The 22,185-nt window shown below is 34.7% G+C and overlaps 1 protein-coding gene and 1 long non-coding RNA gene across 7 annotated transcripts in view; both read right to left on the bottom strand.

Annotated features, from left to right (window-relative positions):
• LOC147841212 (uncharacterized) overlaps window positions 1-22,185 on the bottom strand; it is a 1,204,737-nt gene that overhangs the window by 893,497 nt on the left and 289,055 nt on the right. The window lies entirely within an intron of this gene.
• Window positions 1-22,185, bottom strand: part of mymx (myomixer) — a 111,112-nt gene that overhangs the window by 5,501 nt on the left and 83,426 nt on the right. For 2 of the 6 annotated variants that reach the window (XM_087279778.1, XM_087279779.1), the window contains exons 24-32: window positions 11,324-13,204; window positions 8,731-8,787; window positions 8,568-8,648; window positions 8,337-8,423; window positions 8,085-8,176; window positions 7,825-7,910; window positions 7,152-7,391; window positions 3,682-3,777; window positions 1,213-1,377 (exon numbers count right to left, since the gene is read on the bottom strand). In XM_087279778.1, coding sequence (XP_087135904.1) covers window positions 1,213-1,377; window positions 3,682-3,777; window positions 7,152-7,391; window positions 7,825-7,910; window positions 8,085-8,176; window positions 8,337-8,423; window positions 8,568-8,648; window positions 8,731-8,787; window positions 11,324-13,204 — 2,785 coding nt within the window. Of the gene's footprint in view, window positions 1-835; window positions 1,378-3,681; window positions 3,778-7,151; window positions 7,392-7,824; window positions 7,911-8,084; window positions 8,177-8,336; window positions 8,424-8,567; window positions 8,649-8,730; window positions 8,788-11,323; window positions 13,205-19,749; window positions 19,858-22,185 lie in introns of all 6 variants that reach the window. The other 4 variants (XM_087279775.1, XM_087279774.1, XM_087279776.1 and 1 more) reach the window with 4 other exon arrangements.

The raw sequence follows: 22,185 nt of genomic DNA, 5'->3' as shown, positions 1-22,185 counted from the left end.
CTATCATACACAATTTGAACTAAAGCGATCTAAAGCATTCATATCAATAAGTTTTCTCTTTGCACCACCAGGTGGGAGTCTTTGTACTTTCATTTCGAGGGTGCAGATTGCAGAAGTTTTATTAATATGTATAACTTAATTTATTTTATTAATAACTATAACTTTATATATTTAGTTAAAAATATGAACTATTTTCCCAAGTGTATATAACTACTACTGTAAGAAAATATCAGAATTCAGAACATACTTTCTGTATTATCTTTGCTTGAACTGAGCCGATCTAATCCTGTTTATATGAATTGAACCTGCTCCTGATCAGGTTTGAGCTAGCAGAACTGTTGCTATGACAACAACTCACGGATCAGCTTTGAAGAACGAAACGATCCTGGATCATATCAAATCGTCAACATCCAAATCCAGCTAACTGAGTAATCCACGTACGAAGAACAGACCCCAGGGCTGAAAAGGAGTCCCACTCCGGCCCTGCTTGTATTTTTGTTTGCATTTCTTCAGTAAACCCTTTTTAAAAGAAGATTTGGTCTTCCTTGCATATTTTAAAATACTGGTTGTTTGAATAGAAGCTGCAAAAGGTGGTACATAGATATGCACGAAAGGTGTGCCACTACAGGGATCATAATATTGAGCTTAAAATGGCTTTAAACAATTAAAAACTGCTTTTACTCTAGCCGAAATAAAACAAATAAGACTTTCTCCAGAAGAAAACATATTATAGGAAATACTGTGAAAAATTTCCCAGAGATGGGTTGCGGCTGGAAGGGTAACCGCTGCGTAAAAACATGCCGGATAAGTTGGCGGTTCATTCCGTGGTGGTGACCCCAGATTAATAAAAGGACTAAACCGACAAGAAAATGACTGAATGAATACTGTGAAAAATTCCTGAATCTGTTCAACATCATTTGGGAAATATTTAACAAATAAAACAAAATTCACAGCAGGGCGAATAATTCTGACTTCAACTGTATGTGATTAGCACATATTTCCATATATCAGACGTCTAAATGGGCAACCACACAAGATCTCATTTACTGTAAAAGCACAAAAAGCATTGTTTCTCCAATCTCATCCATAAATAAGAGTTCTTGAGAACGAAGTGTTGAACGTGTGTCCTGCACATGTACGTCAGATCAGAGCATCACTCCTTCATCCCGAAGAACTTCCTGAGGACGGATCTGTTTCTGTGTCGGGGGAGACTGGAGTAGCTGGTGATGGGCAAATCAGAGCATGATTCCTTTCTGTTTTTACAGATCACCGGTGACGTCTCTCGCTCACCGATGAATAAAGTAACAGAGTAGCTGGAGCTGCTGTTCTCCATGCGGCCTGCAGGAGGCGCCACAGGCTTGATCCTCTGATACGTGGCTGCGTGTGGAGACATTCAAAAGCTGTTATGGATGTAAATTCTGCACAATGCTTCCTATAAAGCACAGACAGCATTCCTGTAGGTCCTAGTTCTCAAAATGCATTAACAGGATTGCATGTTTGATGTGCACACATCATTTCACAGCTATATCATTCACTTTTGATGAAACTGTCTGGTAAATGCATTGATGTGAATGCAATATAAGAAGATTATACCATTACAAAACACTGATTAATAAAAAAGACCCGTCTATGTGGTTAATAAAATAAATAAATAAATAAATAAATAAATAAATAAATAAATAAATAAAGCCTGAAATTATTCAAACCCCCTGGCAAATTCTGAATTAAAGTTATTTTTATTTTTATTTTATTTTTTAGTTTGTCTTTGACCCTAAATGACACAGGCTTCTCACAAAAGATAATAAGACGATGTTCAAGAGGCATCATTATGCGAAAAAAAATATTTCTCAGCTACTTTTTTTTTTTTTTACATTTGAACAAGAACTTTAAGTCAAAATTTGCCAGGAGTATGAATAATTCCTGGTTCGACTATATACAGTTGAAAGCAGAAGTGTAGATACGCTGTATAAAAAGGCACATAACCATTTAAAAAAGTCAGATGTTAATGGGACTAAACTTTTTCTCTTTTAGGTAAGTTAGGATTGTCAGATGTGTTTCTGTTGTGCTTAATAGCAGAATAATGAGAGATATTTTTTGAGAAATTGTTATAATTTTTCTTGAAAGTCAAGTTTACATACAATAAGATTATTCTTCCTCTGAAAAAGCTCAGATGATGATGTCAAGGTCTTGGAAGTTTCTGATTGGCTAATTGACAACATTTGAGTTAATTGAAGGCACAACTGTAGAACAGTATTACAGGAAAACCTCAAACACACTGCTGCCTTGTGTGACAACATGGGAAAATCCACAAGCCAGAATTTAAAAAAAGCCAGATTACAATCGGCTAAATTACACTGGGAAAAATTTTTTTTGGAGACATGTCCTGTGGTCTGATGGAACTAAGATTGAACTGTTTGGCCATAATGACTAGTGTTACATTTGGAGGACAAAGGGGAAAGCTTACAAGCCTAGGAACACCATCCCAACTGTGAAGTATGTTGGCGGCAGCATCATGGTGTGGGGCTGTTTTGCTGCAGGTCCACTTCACAGCATAGATGGCATCATGAAGAAAGAACATCATGTAGAAATACTGAAGCAACATCTCAAGACATCAGCCAGGAAATTAAAACTTGGCCACAACTGAGTCTTCTAAACAGACCATGACCCTAAGCATACTGCCAAATTAGTTCAAATGTGCTTTAAAGGCAACAGAGTGAATGTTTTAGAGTGGCCATCACAAAGCCCTGACCTCAATCCTATAGAAAATTTGTGGGCAGAGTTGAAAAAGCTTGTGCGAGCAAGACAGCCTACAAATCTGACTCAGTTACAGCAATTCTGTCAGGAGGAACGGGCCAAAACTCCTGCAAACTATTGTGAGAAGCTTGTGGAAGGATACCCAAAACATTTGACCAAAGTTATACAGTTTAAAAGCAAAGCTAAACAAATACCAAGGAAATGTGTGTGAACTTTTGACTGTCAAGAAATTAATAAAACATTCACAAAAATAATTTTCTCATAATTCTGGCATTTAGCAAACGTAAAGTCCTAACGGACCTAAAATAGTAAATGTTTAGTATGATTTATCATCAGACATTTTTAAAGAAATGGTTATATATATATATATATATATATATATATATATATATATATATATATATATATATATATATATATATATATATATGTGTGTGTGTGTATGTGTGTGTGTGTGTGTGTGTGTGTCTTTTTTTAAATCAACAATTGTGCTTTATTGTATGAGTGATTCTAGAATTTGCTATTATTTTTATCTATCTATCTATCTATCTATCTATCTATCTATCTATCTATCTATCTATCTATCTATCTATCTATCTATCTATCTATCTATCTATCTATCTATCTATCTATCTATCTATCTATCTATCTATCTATCTATCTATCTGTATCGAAAAGCAGAACAATCAGCAAAGCATGGTAGAAAAAGCATGTGACTTGCTCTAAGTGATGCCACTACCTGTGGTGGGAAACTTTGGAAGACATTAAGGTGTGTCATTATTCTTCTCTCCCTAATTTGCACAAAATATTCAGTATACACCAATTGTGGTGTGCCTCACATTCTCAGAACAGAAAAGCACATTCAGTGTGATTGGCCCCTAAGGCTGTATTGTGTGTGTGTGTGTGTGTGTGTGTGAGTGTGTGTACCTGAGGTAAATGAGTGTGAGCGTCTCTTTCCAACCGCCCAGTCCTGAACAGTGGACATGGAGGACAGATTCTGTCTCAGAGACTCAAAGTCATCGTCTACAGAGAGAAACAAACAGAACATGAATCATTCGGCCTCTGCAGACAGCAGACGTGAGTAACAAACACTGCAGGTGACAAATAATGTGGGAAAACTGCAGTAATAGTGCTGACAGCAGACAGATGAGAGAGTACGGAGCTTAAAACCTGACCAAACCATCTCAATTTGATTTGTTTTTATTCATTAATTTTCCTTCGGCTTAGTCTTTATTTCAGAGGTCACCACAGCGGAATGGACCAACAACTATTCCAACCCAGAACTGGGAAACACCCATACACTCTCATTCACATATAGACTCAATACTCTACGGCCAGTTTATTCAATTCACCTACAGCTCATGTGTTTGAACTGTGGTGGAAACCGGAGAGAACTTGCAAACTCCACACAGAAATGCCAACTGACCCAGCTGGGACTCGAATCAGCAACCATCTTGCTGTGAGGCGACCGTGCTACCCGCTGAGCCACTGTGCCACCCCTTGTTTTCATTCAAAATATTAATAATTAAAATTAAACAAAACTATTTCATACATCACACGTAATATCACTCATAATCACTGCATTACACTGCAATCGGTAAATGTACATACCCACTGCACATATACATCTGTAAATGTATAATATATATCTACAGATCTATCTGTAATTCCTGTTTATAGCAAATAACAAGCTGCATATGATCTATTTTCATATCCCCGATTATTAATAGCAACCTGCACATACTTTCATCTATTTGTAAATCTCTGATTCCAGTTAATACGACTTGTATATTGTGTTCAATTCACATCCATCTGTAAATATCACCATAGTTTTTCAATAATTGCACTTTAAAAATTACAGCTATATCCTGCATGTGCTGCTTTTGCACTCCTGGTTAAACCTGAACTGCATTTCAGTGCCTTGTACATGTGTAACGACAATAAAGTTGAATCAAATCTACTCTAATCTAAAATACAACTGAATATCTCTATAAGAGAGTCCTCTACTGCCCTCTGATGGACATCTACACTTGCTCATTATTTATATATTACCTATATTGGTGGTGAATGTTGAGGAAGACACTCTGAAACTGTCAAACATAAAGCAAAATTTATCTCAAGCATGCTTTTAAATAGACTATAATAGCGTATTTTAATTAGATATTAATAAACTTTGTTTTTTACTGGACCACATTAATAATTTAATGTGCATAATTAAAAAAAAATACAGTCAAACAAAAGTAATACATGAAAGCTATTATGGATCTAAATTTATGCACATTTATTATAATTTATGTACTTTATACTTAAATAAATACTTACACTTCTGTAAAAAAAAACAATAAAGGCATTATGAAACATGATATTATAATGAGTATACTGTATGTAAATTAATGACACTAATTTATAGAAATCAGTCAAAAGAGTAAAGGACAGCATTAGAATATTATTCATTCATTTTCGGCTTAGTCCTTTTATTAATCAGGGGAATGAACTGCCAACTAATTCAGCAACACATCACTGGGAAACATCCATACACACTCTTTCACACACATATACACTACAGTCAATTTAGCTTATTAAATTCTCCTATAACACAGGTGTTGGGACTGTGGCAGAGCACCCGGAGGAAACACACTCCAACAGGGAGAACATGCAAACTCCACATAGAAATGCTAACTGACCCAGCCAGGACTCAAATCAGCGACCTTCTTACTGTGAGGTGATCGTGCGAACCATTGCGCCACTGTGACGCCCTAAATGTTATTATATATTTATCTAATGCTAATATTATAGATGCAGCCTTGGTGAGCTTAAAAACAATTGCATAATTTATCAAAATATATTTATCTAAATAAATGGAATAATTCATCTAAATAGGTATCTTAGATAAATTAGTTTTTTAATTAATTAAATTGAAGCTGAATTTTTGTGCATTTTTTTTTTAATTGCTTAATTAAACTGTTTTAATTGCTTGATTGTTCTAATATTTTATTTTATTTTTATATATTTTCCTTTATTAGTCTGTTTAAAAAATAAATAAAATTAAATAAAATAAAAATTCCGGTCTGTTCATAAGTTGCAACAAGATAAAATTTTATTAAATATAAAAAAGAAATAAAATAAAGAAATTTAATAAAGCAAAACAATATTATATAATATAAAATAAAATAAAAAAACCCACTTCACTGTTGTATTTTGCTTTATCAGACTGTTCATAAAATAAAATACAAAAAAATATTAAATACAAAATAAATTAAATTAAATACAAAATATATAAAATATTATATAATAATAATAATAATAAAAAAAAATAAAACATAAAATAAATATAAATGAAATAAAATGAAAATTAAATACAAAATTCCACTTCACTGTTGTTTCAATTTTGCTACTCATTGCTTGGTAAAAGTATCATTTACGTATTTTTTTTCATTGTCAAACTGTTCATTAAAAAAATAATACTAAAAATAATTAAGGTGAAATTAAAAAAACAATTGTCTGTTCATAAACTGCAAAAAGATACAATTTAATTAAATAAAAAATTAACTAAATTAAGAAATTTAATAAAATAAAAAACTAAACAAAACTATAATATAAAAAAAAAATAAAATATGAAATCCACTTCACTGTTGTATTTTCCTGTATCAGACTGTTCATAAACTAAAATAAAATTCCAGTCTATTCATAAACTGCAATAAGATAGAAAAAAAAATTAACAAACAATGAAATAAAACAAAGAAATAAAATAAAACTAAATTAAAACAAAATAAAATAATATAAAATAAAATAAAAAAATTCCACTTCATGGTCGTATTTTCCTTTATCAGTCTGTTCACAAAATCAAATAAAATAAAAATGCCAAAGTCTGTTCATAAACTGCAATGAAATTAAACAAAAAATAAATCAAATGTAATACAATAAAAAAATAAAAAATAAAATAAAATGAATTAATATAATATTAAATAAAATTTCCACTGTTGTCTCAATTTTGCCACTCACTGCTTGGTAAATTATCATATTAGCATATTTTCCATTATCAGTCTGTTTATAAATAAAATTAAATAAAAAAATAAAATAAAATAAAAATTCTAGTCTGATTGTAAACCGCAATAAAATGTAATAAAATTAAACAAATTAATATTATATTAAATAAAATTAAAATTCCACTTCACTGTTGTCTCAATTTTGCCACTCATTGCTTCGTAAAATTATCTGGAAACAGACAAAATCTCCCCTTATTACTGTAAGTAATACAGTATAGTAATAGGCAAGGCAAGTTTATTTATATAGCACATTTCATACACAATGCTGATTCAAAGTGTTAAAACAAGTTTTAAATAAATAAAAATGATTTAAAAAGCATTAGTGTAGTGAATGCTAATAATGAATCTTACCACAATGTGCAGCATCAGAGCAGGAGTTGAAGGACAGATCCTGATGGTGGTCAGTGGTGTGGACGATGATCTCCTTGGTTCGGCCTGAGGTTTGCTGACTCTGTGCTAAAACGGTGGTGCTGACATAATTCCTCACGGAGCAGAGACATTTATCTGCACACTGACACCCAGAGATAGCAGGAGAATATCTGGAGAGCGTTGCTGAAGAGCCGTGATGTCCCGATACACAATCACCAGAGGCTGCAGAGAGACAGAGGAGGTTTTAAGATGACTAAATGTGCAGTATGTAGAATTAACACCTAGTGGTTGAACTGGGTATTGCAGTCTAAATTCACAATATTAGAGGTTTTTTTTTTTAGAGGTGTACCCTGACACTGAAAATGACTTAAAAAATACAGTGTATTTCACCAAGGCAACCTGAAGTGCTGAAACATAACTGGGTTAACTTGCATTGGGCTGGTTACAGAGACCAAAACAAAAACAGACATTCTGACACGAAACACACATTTTCAAAACTGAATAACTGACTTCAGCATAGTTTTCCAGATTCACTTAGGATGGTTTTTAGGATGCCATTTCTATACTTTAGAAGAGTCAAAAATGTCCTTCCAGCACCTTTAAATGTAGAATGAAAACTTATTGAAAGACAAGCAAATGAATAGTGATACAATACCGGTGTGTGCTTGGATTCTCAAGATCCATTTCTTCATCATAAAGCGGGAGGAGGCACTGAGCAGATATTCAGATCCATCACGCAATCTAAAAGAAAACAGAGAAATAAGGCACCCCTGCTCTAATCTAACTGATCTACACACGTCTTCTCACAGTGTATCACCGAAAGGGTAGTTTCAATACCCTCCAAGGAAATGACAAAAACAAAAATAATTTCACAATGGGTGAATTGGACCAACTTTTTAGCTGTTGGTCATGTACCTCAAGCTGAAGCAGTTGGGTTTTTTGGTGTACTCTGGCGACGGCTCACACACCGCTCCAATTAGGTTGAGAGGAAGGCTGGTCACACAACTCTATAAGGACACAAATACAGCGTCTAACATCCTGAACCACTATTAAATGTAATTTGATCACAATTCAGCCTTATAAATATAACTAATGATGTCGGTTTGCAATAAAGGAACAAACCACTTTCTTTTTAGCTGCAAAGCCTTGAAAGTCTTTAAGCTTTACCTTGAGTGTATCCTTCCTGTCCTGGTAGAAACACATTGTGTGTTTGTACAGCACAGCATGATAGGAGCTCCACGCTCTGCATGGTGCCTGAAAAAGTACATTTAGCTTATTAGTTACATAAAAAGAAACCCCAAAATAACCAGGACTCAAGAAAAAGCATGCAGCCACTGACACTAAATGCTCATTTGTTTTGGTCTGTGAGCAAGAATGATCTGTAATTATGATGTTTACCTTCTTTCCACCAAGCTGTAGTTTGTGCTTCCTCTCCAGTGTTCCTTCCATAGATGGAAGTTCAAGTTCTTGTCTTACACTCTAAAAAAATGTAATTAAATTACTAATAATTAAAACTCATTGGTTTTGTTCTGATGTGGTCTTCAATTAGATTTCAGCTTACTTGTTTATCAGAGTCATCTAATCCCATATGAACTGACAGAAAGCTCATGGATTGGTCCTGAGACAAAAGAGGACATTAATAGATTAAAAACAAACATTATCAAAAGCATGAATAAATAAGTAGAGGAATAACTCCATTCACTCTATTCTCTTGGGAAGATGCAACTTTAGCTTTTAGTGATAATACAACAAAACCAAGAGTATTTAATTATGTATTCATTCTACTCCCACCAAAAATGATGGGAAACGTAGCCTGTTACATCATGAAATAGCTAACATTCTTCATATACAGCACCCATAATCAATGCAAACTAAGTTGTACAATAAATGAACACTATTCTTCATCTAACACACAGCTCTAACTCTATTATTCTATGCCTATTAACGTGAATTACAATACTGAAGGCAGAACAAGTCAACTGTTTAAAACAGGGATGCTAACGACAGGTTCTGGAGGGCCAATGTTTATCTTCAACGTGACTTAACACACTTCCCGTAAGTCTAGGGATGCACTGATATGGAAATGTTGATAGCCGATATTTCTTTACCGATATATATATTTATATTAATATTTTGAGCAAAATTACAAAAACAATCAGAAAACAAATGAAGTAGACATCTGAAATTATCCAGCCTAATAACAATAACTTTAAGATCAAGCTTTTATCGGCAGAAAAACAGATAACTAATATATATATAAATCTTGACATGAATTTACTTGAGCAAAGTTATGAAAACTAAGTAGACAACTAAAAAACCTGACAGATTATTTCCTTATAAAGCTGATAGAGACATCATTAAAAACAAGTTTTTATTGACCGATACGCACTTAACCGGTGTTTATATATGGATAATTAATATACATCTTGATATGATTTGTTTTTGTAAAATTACAAGAAAAGAAAACAAATACAGAAGACAATTAAAATACCTGACAGATAATTTGATCAAAAACAAGCTTTTATTGGCCGATAAGCAGATATACCGATATATATTGGGGATTAATTTTCTGAGCTAATTACAAAAACAAAAGAAAAACAAGCTTAAATACCAAACAAATAATTTACTTATTAGGTCAAAGGTTAGCTTAAAATATAATAACAATAAAAACAAGTATTTATCATCCAATACTTATACAGATACTTATTTGTCCGTCAAAATTCCGTGCATCCCTATTGAAAACACTCACTACGTTTACATGAACATCAATAATTCGATTTTGATGTGATTAAGACAAAACTCTAAATAAAAGTTAACTATGTAAACAGAGCTTTTTAATTAATTTAATCAGATTAAGGTCATAATCGAACTTAAGAGAAATCGAATTAAGACGTGTGGAGTATGCCGATTTAAGTCGCATTATTGAAGTGCATTACAGACATGTAAACACCTTACTCAAATTATTACCGTCGTGTAGGACTTTTCGCAACGATTTGCGACAGGATGGTCCGCGCGCGCCGCTGTTTGACACTTTGCACCTACTGAGTCAGTGCAGACCAGAGACACCTGCATCGTGAAATGCAGAGTTTTTTTTTCTTCCATTCATCATGCGGTTTAACTTCCATTAAAACAGCACTCTTCCGGCAGTTCATAGTTTCATCCAATATCTCGTTTGTCACAGAGGGCGTGCATGAAATGTTTTTGAATGAAAGTGAAAGTGCCAACTGCAGTTAATGTCGACAAATTAAAAATTTAAAACCCGAAATTACATGACACTCCAGAGGAAATGCAATGACGTTAATCTAATTATGTGCTATAACATGTAAAACAGGATCATGAAAGTAACACTCAAAAAGCAGCTCATGTAAACACCTTAAGGCTGATTTATACTTCTGCGTCAAGTGCACGTGTATGCTACGGCACAGCCTACACGTTGACGCATAGCCCTACGCCGTGGTTGTCGACGTCACTGACGTGCACCTCTCAACAAATGTAACTACACGTCGTAATGACGCGTAGCGCAAGCTCTGTGATTGGTCGGCTTGATAGCGGTGACGAGTCAGGGCGGGACCAAGAGCCGCGTGAGCCCGATAAACGATTGTTTACAAGTGTGGAGTCCCGTGAAGGAGTTCCGGATGGAAAGTTTTGTTTTGTGTTTACCTCATGGTTAAAGTTGTTGCACGTCCGCCGGTTCCTGCCTCAAAATGAGCGAGTTTGAGCCACTTGTACATTCAGGAAGTGTTCAGAAAAAACAAAACACCAGCGAAGAAACTCGACACAGAGGAACATTTACACCTCACTGCCAACTAGCGTTTCGGAAGTGTTAATGCAGACCAACAGAGACAGCGCGCAGAAGTACAAATGCCCGACTAAGCGCGTTGCATGCGCCGTAGGTTACGCTGGTCACTTGACGCAGAAGTTTAAACCAGGCTTTAGTCTTATTATTCTCATAATTAGATTAAAGCAAATAATCCGATTACTGATGTCCAAGTAAATGTAGTCATTGATGTCCTTGGTTCAGGTGTGTTTAACTGAGCTTGGAGCTAAACTCTGTGGCACTATAGCCCTCAGGGCAGCACTAACTTTCTAAATAAAAGCCTTAACGTATAGCTAACTAAGTTAGACAAGTCAAACTGCCAAATTGTAGACCTCACCTTTAGAAACCCTGTTTCCTTCTGTTCCTCATCCTCCTCCTCCTCTTCCTCCTCTCTATAATGGTAGATATACTTTTGCTGGTCCTCCAATTCAGGCAGTTTCACAGGATCAGAAGCGGTCTCATTAATAGTCACCTCTTTATACACCTGTTCCTCTGCACTAAATGCTGCCCAAGACCTCCTATTCTCTTTATCCCAAACTTGCCTCTCTTCTTTTGAGTTCTGCAGTTTCCCACAAGCAACCAAAGTCTGGATAGATGAAGGCAGTTTGAACTCGGCCACAAGAAGGTTGGGTGCTGAGGCAGTGACCAACTTCCTATAGAGTACTGCTTGTTCTTTGGGTGAAGATTCCCTGGGCTTGCCTGGAGAACATGTTGCCGGCAATCCCTGGTAGCCGTTATACATGATGTCAGAGTTTAGACTCTGTCGGTAGCTGTTGGTTTGGTTCCAGATGTCCTCCAGCTCCTCCTCTTCTTGTTCAAACTGCTGGTGGTCAGGATGAACAGTATCTTCAGCATCGAGAGATAAATGAAGGCTCTTCTCCTTAGAAAACTCTAAGTTCCTGCTTGAGACTCCCGCATCCATTGATAATCCCTTTGCAATGGTCCTTTTGGGAATTGGACACTCTGTGGAGTCTAAAATCAGACCCTCAGTGCCCAACTTGAAACTTCCAGAGCTGGAGTGACCAGAGTCCACAGAGTCCTCTCTTCCATTGGATCTGAAGTTCAACACAATGTGAGATGCTTGGTTTGGACTCAATTGTTGAGACCTGGAAGTCTTTACTAGCTTATGAAAGACTTGTCCATTGGGGTTGTGAACTAGGGAGGTAGGATATGCATGAATCTCTGCTGTAGTGGAGTTGATCTCTTGGGTTGCCTCTTCTAGAGAACTTCCAGAGTGTTGATTAAGTTGAGTGGAGATTGCGTTGGGCACAGAACCAATCCCACAAAGGTGTTTCTGTTGAATATTGGTCAGTGATGATTGATGATTCTCCTCAATTGAGAGGCCTTCAACTATTGGGGATGGTGGAGGAGGAAAGTCGTCTTCAGTAAACGATAAGGTGTCAATACTGATCTTTCTAGAGTCCCTGCAATCAATCTTGAGAGTTACTTCAGTTGGAGAAGTTTGTTTGGGCTCTTCCTTTTGCATTGGAGGTGAGCGTGTTAACTTGAAGGTGCTCAGAGATGTCGGACGATCAACCTGAGAGTTCTGTTGATGTGGGTCTGCTTTCTTTTGCTCAGAAGGGACGATAGTGATCACGTCTTGAATGCTCGGGATAAGGCTCATATCCTTGGGTAGGTCGAAACTTAAAACTGAGCCCAAAGACAGAAATCTGCAGTGGTTCTTTGTGTGTGATTGAGTGGAAACCTGAACTGTAGATCCATCTTCTCCAGAGCATTCTTCATCAATATCTTTTACCAAAGGGTTCTTCATGTAGTCCAAGACCTGAGTCCCATCGCTGTTTGGTTGTCTTGCATTTTTACGCTTTTTCCATTCCTTAAGGGGCCAAGTGTGTGTATCGTAAATAACTGGTTCACCTACAGGGGACGAAATGATCTCCTCTGATTGCTCCTCGCCCATGATCTTCTGAATGGTGTGTCCACGGTCATCTTTCTTCTTCTTTGCTTTCTTGCTCTTCCTCTTCAGGCTACTGAAGATAGAGATGTTGCCACTTTTTGGCAGGAGGTGAACAGAGGAGTCATAAGTGTCTTCTACAGAGGACGAGGAGTATGGAGACGTACAAGAAGAGGAGTTGGCAAATAAAGAGTTCCTGGGAGAGGAGGAAGAGGGCCTCGGGGCTTTGTTTCGGGGTACCGTCATACTTTCATAGACTGGAGCTACTGCCATGTTGTTTTCCATAACATGCAAGTAAGTACTTACCTAAAACACAAGGATAAGATCAGTTAGGATGTTATTTTGTTTTTTATTCTGATGCATGAAGTGGTTTGCATGCATAAACATCACACTCTAATGCAAAGTTATGTTTTAAAAGATACATCATGCTAGTTATTTCATGTGCAGTGGTCCTAAAAAGCTTTTGGTCACATAAAAATGCATGAATGCCATTGCGTTAAATAATAAAATCAAATGAAGTGGAAATTGCAAACATCTGCTGCTGACCACTAGGTTATTTTAAAGTCACACTCATGAACTTTATTGTGTACATGCTTTCACAACCACCAAATGTTTTCATTTCGGACCTTTCATTTGAGGTCTGCTTGTGTTATCTTTGTGATAAATTTAATTTAAATCAGTATTTGTTATCTTTTGCAATGGCATTCGTACTGAAGTGTGGCTTAAGTGTCCAAATCCTTTTTATGGCCGGTGCAATTCATAATTCAACACTGCTGTCAAAAAAAGGATTATTTGTATAATAATTTGCATAAATAAATGTGTTTTAGTATCTGAACACAGCACTTCTGTAAGTGTCTGCGTCAAGCCAAGCATTCCTTTACCCCCAAAAACACACAAAACAAAACACAAGACACATGTTGCTTTACATCTTGTTACTGATGAATGATGACATCGCTCAGCAATGATAAAAGCAATAAAAATGCTGAAACATCTTTTCCCTCAATGCTTACGCTAAGCAACTGGACTTTAAATTAAATCAACAGTTTTCACCTTTTGTGAGGTAAACCTGCAAATTTTGCATTACAGCTTGCATTGCAAAACATGTTATTATACATTCAAAATGACTTTTTGTTTTAAATGAATTGAAACAACACAATCCATACGTAATTTTGGGACAACTTAATTGTTTTATATTCAATAAACGTAAATTCGTAAAAACGATTAAGCTAATGAAGGGACAACATGAAGAAATTGCGAGGAGCACAGCATTTTTAAGTGTACACTTTTGTACAATGTTGTCCCAACACTAATTAATTAAGTCAACTTAATTGTTTTTACAAATTTAAGTGGATTTAGCATAAAACAATTAGGTTGTTTTCCAAATGATCAACTATATCAAGTTTTTTATTTGTTGCTCTTACAACTGGTATCGACAACAAGACTTTTTTCAGGTTGTGTACACTGGGAAAAAAAAAGATAAAATGGATTTACCGGTTGCAAACCATTTATATGGGTTGAATAAAAAAACACTGTATTTAGTAATGTTCAACTTCATTTATTTGTTTCAAGAGTTCACACTTAGCTGATGATTGACTATAAAGCTTGTTTGGCATGCTGTTCCCGGAGAGAGCCCTAAACTCATAAGATCCTCGAGTCCTGGGCTCTCTCCCATTTGCAAGGCGAGAGCTGGTGCAAATTTTCAAGTGAATTAACTTAAGTTGCATGTTTTTGGACTGTGGGAGGCAACCGGGGAAGCTGGGAGAAACCCACGTGAGCACGGGGAGAACGTGTAAAATCCACACAAAAACATCAGCTGTCTTGGTAAGGGCTAGAACCAGTGATGTTCTTGTTGTGAGGCAACAGTGCTAACAAGAGATGCAACAATACAGTTAGCCCACGGATCAATACATAACTCGGTTTTTTAACAGTTTTCGGTTCGGTTCTCATGGCTTGACACGTGTTTTTTTATTTTTTATTATTCTATAGGCAATAGGAACAGTAAGAGGTTAAGGTGAAAAAAATAAAAATGATTTATTGCAATACTCATTTTGTTTTACCTAAAAGCCAAGAGAAGTACAGTAGTTCCTAGTGTATTGTATCAACAAAATGAACACTGATTCTCACAGCTTCTGGTAGCCCATGTACAAACTGTACATGTGAAGTTAATAAAGATAAATTGGCCATTTCAAATAAACATATCTGTACTTCAGTAAACATAAATAACCCATCTTAATTATCTCGGTGCTGAAAAATGCGAGACTGTAGTCTGTAACGCGGAACGAGTGCTTGTATACGATGACAAAAGCCCACATCTCCAATCACCGAAAACAGCTGCAAATCTTTAGCAGTAAACAGCCGCACTGCCTTTGTTATTATGTGTCTCTCGGAACCAGTTGGGTGTGTTTGCTTGAAAGATTCAGCGAGGGATTGTTGCTATTAGGAGGACTTTATTACCTTTTCTGCTGTCCTGCTTCAGACAGTGATATTGCTGGGTGATGGCGCTGCAGATGTGCAGTCGTGGTTATACGTGTAAATCAATGCTTGCACACAGTTATTTTTTGTTCACAGTTTTTTCTTTTATTGGCATTATGCTTACCGGCAAAACCGAAATGTCCTCACACTGCAGATTTAAAAGACGCCAACGCTTTCTCGCACTGTTGCCTCACTTTGCCAGCGCTTCCTTGTACCGTTGCCTCAGCCTCACTTCACCGCCGCTTGTAATGTTAAAGTGTGGAATGATGGTCAAGCGCCCCCCTAACTTTAGAGCATAGTGAGGGGTTTCCTCATCTCAGCTCATGGACTTACAGGCACACACAGTTAATTCGAGGAGATATAAAACACACATAAATTAATTAAACGCGACACAGAGAAAACCGCAATTCACAAGCGTGTACTGAACCGTGGAGGTCTTACCATCCAGTTCAATGTTACATTGAGAACCATGGCATCCTTAGTGCTAACCATAGGGTCACCATGGGAGGAAACCGGGGAAGCCAGAGGAAACCCACGTGAGCACAGGGAAGACGTGTAAACTCTGCACAGAAACGTCGGCTGGCTTGGTAAGGACTAGAACCAGTGACGTTCTTGCTGTGAGGCAACAGTGCTAACCACTGGGCCACCGTGTCACCCATCTAGGAAAGGAGGAGGAAATAGGGGTGGAAGGGGGGATTCTTCAAAACAAACATGGCTGATATATGGAACTTAGGGTATTTATAGTGGCTTAGTAATCATCTGATTGGTGAATCATGAACTGAATAATGCGGGGCTGGCTGCAAGCAATCATAAGCAAGTGATCCTCTCGAAATAAGTTTATAAAAAAACTTCACATAAATTCAGCCATATAAATTGTTTGCAACCACTTACCTAAAAAATTTTAGTAAATCCAAAGATTTTTTTTTTTAGCGTAAAGCAGGGTGCTGTGCATTATGATGTTGCCCATATAACAAAGCAAACACCACTACTGAAACAAAAAACATTAAATGTGAAACACAAAGCAGAACACTAGCATGACTACACAAGCGCATTTATGTTCAACTCTGGGCTTAATAAGAATCATCTGCTCTTATCCATGCCGTCATACACAGCTGTAATTGCTTGACCTTTCACCCCGTGACTAATCTTGTGCTTCTCTGGCAGCCCCACAGCATAAATCACACAGGGCTTATAGAAAGTTCACAACAAATTTCCCCAGCATTTCCCCGCTCCTGCTGGGAGCCATTTCCAAACTCCAGCGATCATGGGAAGCGAAGGCTGAGGTCACATCTCTGCTGTCACGGCGGAGTTTACATCAGGCCTAAAGAGAGCTTACGTAAGAGTGAAAAACCACACAGTCAGGATCTTATCACCTCTCTTATCATCTGCTAGCTCTGTCAGTGTCCGAACATGCACATCTGATTAAAACAAAACCATCTGAGGCAAATCTTTACATCTAATAAAAGCATCTGGAGCAGGCACATGCACACATAGGGCTCAACCCTATGCACATGCCCTTTTGAGTCTTGGATTGAAAGTGCCCTTCCAAAACGATCAAAAGTGCCCCTGCGACACCCCCCCCTCCCCCCTACCGCCCTTCAGTAGGCGCGCGACAACATCGCTCTTGGGTACTAAAACTACAATCCGGCGCATGATCCAACAGGGCTGTGCTTATTCTCTTAATGAGTTCTGGGTGTGTTTTGAGAATAACGTTAATTAAACCAATCAGAGTCTCATCTCCCATTCCGGGAAATTTAGGGTTGCGCTGGTCTGAAAATAGCAACAAATCGGGGAAACACATCTTGCTCCTTATTGCGCCGGGTGTATGATATGGCCTGAAAACTCACTCAATTGTAAACAACGAACAAAAAATATATTAAATAAATAAAAATACTTATTTTTATTGAAACTACCTTCAATGAATCTGATTTCGTATGCTTATAATGTCCAAACATATAAGAATTACAAGAAAACAAACGTTGAAATTTGTGATAAATTAATTCTGACATTTTTAGAAAATATGATTTCACAAAACACGATTTCTCAAGGTAATTTCAATAAAAAAATGTATTAAAAATAAAATCAAAAAACTAAAAAACTATATTTGATATATTTACATTTTGAAAAAAATGACCTTCAATAAATCTGATTACTATGTATACTTACTGTTTCCAAAAATGTCAGAATTGCCAGAAACAAACTTTGAAACAAACAAGAAACTTGTTTTTAGAAATTATAACTTAACAAAATCTGTTTTTATAAGGTAATTTCAATAATATTATGCATTAAAAATAAAAAAAAATACATAAAAAATCTATTTATATTTTTCAAAATACCTAAATATTTTTATTGAAATGACTTTCGAAAAATCAGATTTTATACTCATAATTTCCAAAAAATATCAGAATTGCAAGAAACAAACTTTAAAATTTGAACTGAAATTTTGAGTTTATAAAATCTGATGTTTTGAAAGTTATTTCACTAAAAATATGCATTAAAAATTTATAAAAATACATAAAAAATTTAAGTATATATGTATATATATATATATATATATATATATATATATATATATATATATATATATATATATATATATATATATATATATATATATTTTTTTTTTTTTTTTATTGAAATGACCTTCAAAAATCAGAATTTATACACTCAGAAATTATACACAATTGCAAGAAACAAAGTTTGAAATTTCATCTGAAATTTGGGAGCAATTAATTTTGAGATTTTTATAAATCTTAAGTATATAAAATCTGATGTTTTGAAGGTAATTTCAATAAAAATTATATTAAAACAAATAAAAATACATAAAAAATAAGATTACATTTTATATTTTTTAAATATACAAATATCTTTATTGAAATTACCTTGAAAAATCAGATTTTGTATATTCATAATTTCCAAACATCTCAAAATTTATTTCTCACAAATGTAAAAGCTGTGAGAAATAAATTCAGAATGCCAATAAAATAATTAAGAATTGGGAAAAGGGTGAAAAACCTGTGACGGCAAGGACAAAAAGTTTTTGTAATTTCATGGTGGAAAGAAAAACAGAATTTACAAGATGTAAACAATTTCAAGCATGACAAAAAGTCAAGATTAATTTTTAAAAAATCAGATTTTCTAGACTAACAAGTTAGAATTGCAGGAAATAAAGTCTACAATAAAGTCAAAATTGCAAGACACAAACACAGAATTTAGCAAAGAAGTTACTATTTTAAAGCAAAACCTTTCAACTAGGCTGGCACGGTGGCTCAGTGGTTAGCACTGTTGCCTCACTGCAAGAAGGTCGCATGTTCTCCCCATGTTGGCGGGTGCTCCGGTTTCCCCCACAGTTCAAACACATGCACTATAGGTGAATTGGATTAAATAAATTGCCCTTAGTATATGACTGTGTGTGTGCAAGTACATGGGTGTTTCCCAATAGGTTGCGGCTGGAAGGGCATCCGCTGTGTAAAGATATGCTGGAATAGCTGGCGGTTCATTCCGCTGCGGTGACCTCTGATAAATAAGGGAGAAGGCAGAAGGAAAATGAATGGTCTACTGGTCACCCACTATGAGAAACTCAATATAAACACATTCTCATGTCCTCATCTCTGGGGTCTCATTTACAAGCAGCAGAACAAAATACAAACAAATCCTGCTGACAGATATCAAAATGCATCTAAGAATAAAAAGACATGACCGCAGTTTGAAATTCTATCTTTCCCATAATCCCCAATTCTCCTGATGTTTAAAAATAATAATAATCTGATTACATGAGAGCTTCAAACCTCCAGCAATGTCCACCATTTCCAAAAGAGCTTCTAATACTGTCCGACAATTACACTTCACAGACCGGGCATAATAAAAGCCCAGAGGATTCCTGCAGGTCCATTTAAGGCTGATATACGCTAGCATAACTTGTTGTAACCATCCCAAAAAACACAGTTTTATTTTTGACTGCAATTACTTTAAAACAATTCCCCTAAGACAGTTTTGTAAACAAGCTGAATGTTTCGAAATGAGGCTTTATGTGTATCTTGGAAGATTTTCTAATGCTTCCCATATTCCGGTGGCTCAAAGTGAGATCATTGATAGAGGCAATTTCCTTTTCATTACCAAATCTTTTCATTACCTGCTCATACATGTTTGCAATCTTCACTAAAACACAGTCAATGCTCTTCCATCAAAGTCTGTTTAGAATACACATTCTGTCTAGATGCCTGTGATTCCCCGCAGATCCAGGGTCATGATCTCCTTCAGATGACATGATTTCTGTGTTAGTCAATCCATCACACTGCAGTCCTCATGCACTCATTCACGTGTGTGTGTGTGTGTGTGTGTGTGTGTTTATTCATGCATGGCCACCGGACTGTATTTACCTCTTCTGCACTGTGCAGATAAATCTTTTTCTTTCGCTTTAAACTACCAAAAAGCCCCTGGCAGCGTTTCCAAAAGCTTTTACAGGCAGAAGAGTGAGAGTCGGCAGGCTGAAGGAGAGCGTACAGGAAGATAAAACACAAGCGGATGTTGTTGAGGGAAATATGAGGAGGAACTGAGTGATCAGAGTGTTTTGTGATGATTAAATTATTCTCATCTTGTGCAGTCACGAGCTTCACTGGTTCTTTCACTATTTTATAAAAGAGAATTTTTTATTCTGTAAACTAATGAAGTACATTTCTTCCCATTGTACTTGCATAAAATAACAATAAATATAAATATTTGTAGATGCTTATATTAATTTTTAGACAATGCAATGCCATTTTTAAACTTCAGAATAGATAAAAAAGTATTTGTTTAAATATTTCTGACTTTCAATAACAATAAGTTAAAAACTTTTGATGACATGTTATCAGACTTTTTAAATAAATAAAGAAATATTAACATTTTACCTAAAGCCATAGCTAATAAATGCAGTAAATTCTGATGAACTGAGAAAACTTAAGCGCTCTCTTGATTTTTCTGCCTTAGATTTTAAGTTGAATCAAATTAACCCGAGGATTCATTTGAACTTAAATTATATTAAACTGACGTAAAACATTTTATAACATAAACACTTAAGCTAGAAATATGATTAATTTACAATTTACATGATGAAATATATGTTGTCATTTTTAGCTATTTTTTTAATATATTTCTAAACGGTTATATTTAGTAAATTACAGTATATTCTACTGAAAGACAAAGCAATATACAAAATGTAAATCTGATACAAATCACTGACAGTAACTGACATTATAAAAAAGACTTAAAAATGGCTTTAAAGTTATGTAAAAGTAAATAACTGAAAGCAACTAGTTGCATTCCAGAATCCTCTGTAATAAATCTGACTTTGGCTGTATGTGTGTATTATTTACTATTGCTGCACTTACTGATTATATTTGCACTCTTGTCAGATGCTAACTGCATTCTGTTATCCTGTACCCTACATGTGTAATAAAGTTGAATCTAATGTAGAGTAACCTAATCTAATGTAATGTAATCTATAATGAAACCTAATGTAATGTAATCTAATCTAATGTACCATAATGTGATGTAATCTAATCTAATCTAATCAAATGTAACGTAATCAAATGTCATGCAATGTAATGTAATCTAATCTAGTGTAATATAATGTAATCTAATCTAATTTAATCTAATCTAATGTAACAATGCAATGTAATGTAATCTAATGTTGTGTAATCTAATGTTATATAAAGTATTCTACTGTAATGTAATCTAATATAATGTGATGCAATCTACTCCACTGTAATCTAATCTGACGTAATCTAATTTAATGTAATCTAATATAATGTAATCTAATCTAATGTAATATAATCTAATCTAATGTAACTTAATTCAATGTAATGTAATGTAATCTAATGTGATATAATGTAATCTACAGTAATGTAATCTAATATAAAGTGAAGCAATCTACTCCAATGTAACCTAATCTGACGTAATCTAATTTAATGTAATCTAATGTAATCTATTCTAATGTAATCTAATGTAATGTAATCTAATCCAAAAAGTAATGTAATCTAATGTAATGTAATCTAATACAATATAATTTAATCCAAAATTTAATGCAATCTAATGTAATGTAATTTAATGTGCTGTAATATAATCTAATGAAATGTAATCTAATCTACTGTAAAGTAATCTAATGTGATCTAATCTAATGTAATCTAATCCAAAATGTAATTTAATCTAATGCAATGTAATCTAATGTACTGTAATGTAATCTAGTGCAATTTAATGTAATCTAATCTAATGTATTGTGATCTAATGTAAGGTAATGTAATGTAATGTTATGTAATCTAATGTAATGTAATTTAATGCAATGTAATGTAATCTATTGTTAAGTAATCTAATGCAATGTAATCTAATGTAATGTAATCTAATGTTATGCAATCTACTGTAATGTAATCTAATGTAATGTAATCTAATCTAATGCAATATAATGTAATCTATTGTTAAGTAATCTAATGCAATGTAATCTAATGTAATGTAATGTAATCTAATATGTTATGCAATCTACTCTAATGTAATCTATTGTAATGAAATCTAATCCAAAAAGTAATGTAATCTAATGTAATGTAATCTAATATACTGTAATTTAATCCAAAATGTAATGTAATCTAATGTTATGTAATCTAATCTAATGCAATGTAATGTAATATATTGTGAAGTAATCTAATGTGATGTTATCTAATATGGTGTAATCTAATATAATGTAATCTAATCCAAAAGGTAATGTAATCTAATATAATGTAATCTAATCCAAAATGTAATCTAATGTAATGTAATCTAATCTAATGTAATCTAATCCAAAATGT

This window comes from Danio rerio, chromosome 13 (genome assembly GCF_052040795.2).
Source record: "Danio rerio strain M-AB ecotype USA chromosome 13, GRCz13ab, whole genome shotgun sequence".
Lineage (NCBI taxonomy): Eukaryota > Metazoa > Chordata > Actinopteri > Cypriniformes > Danionidae > Danio > Danio rerio.
Note: the sequence above shows the minus strand (reverse complement) of the source record. Positions and strands in the feature narration are given on the sequence as shown.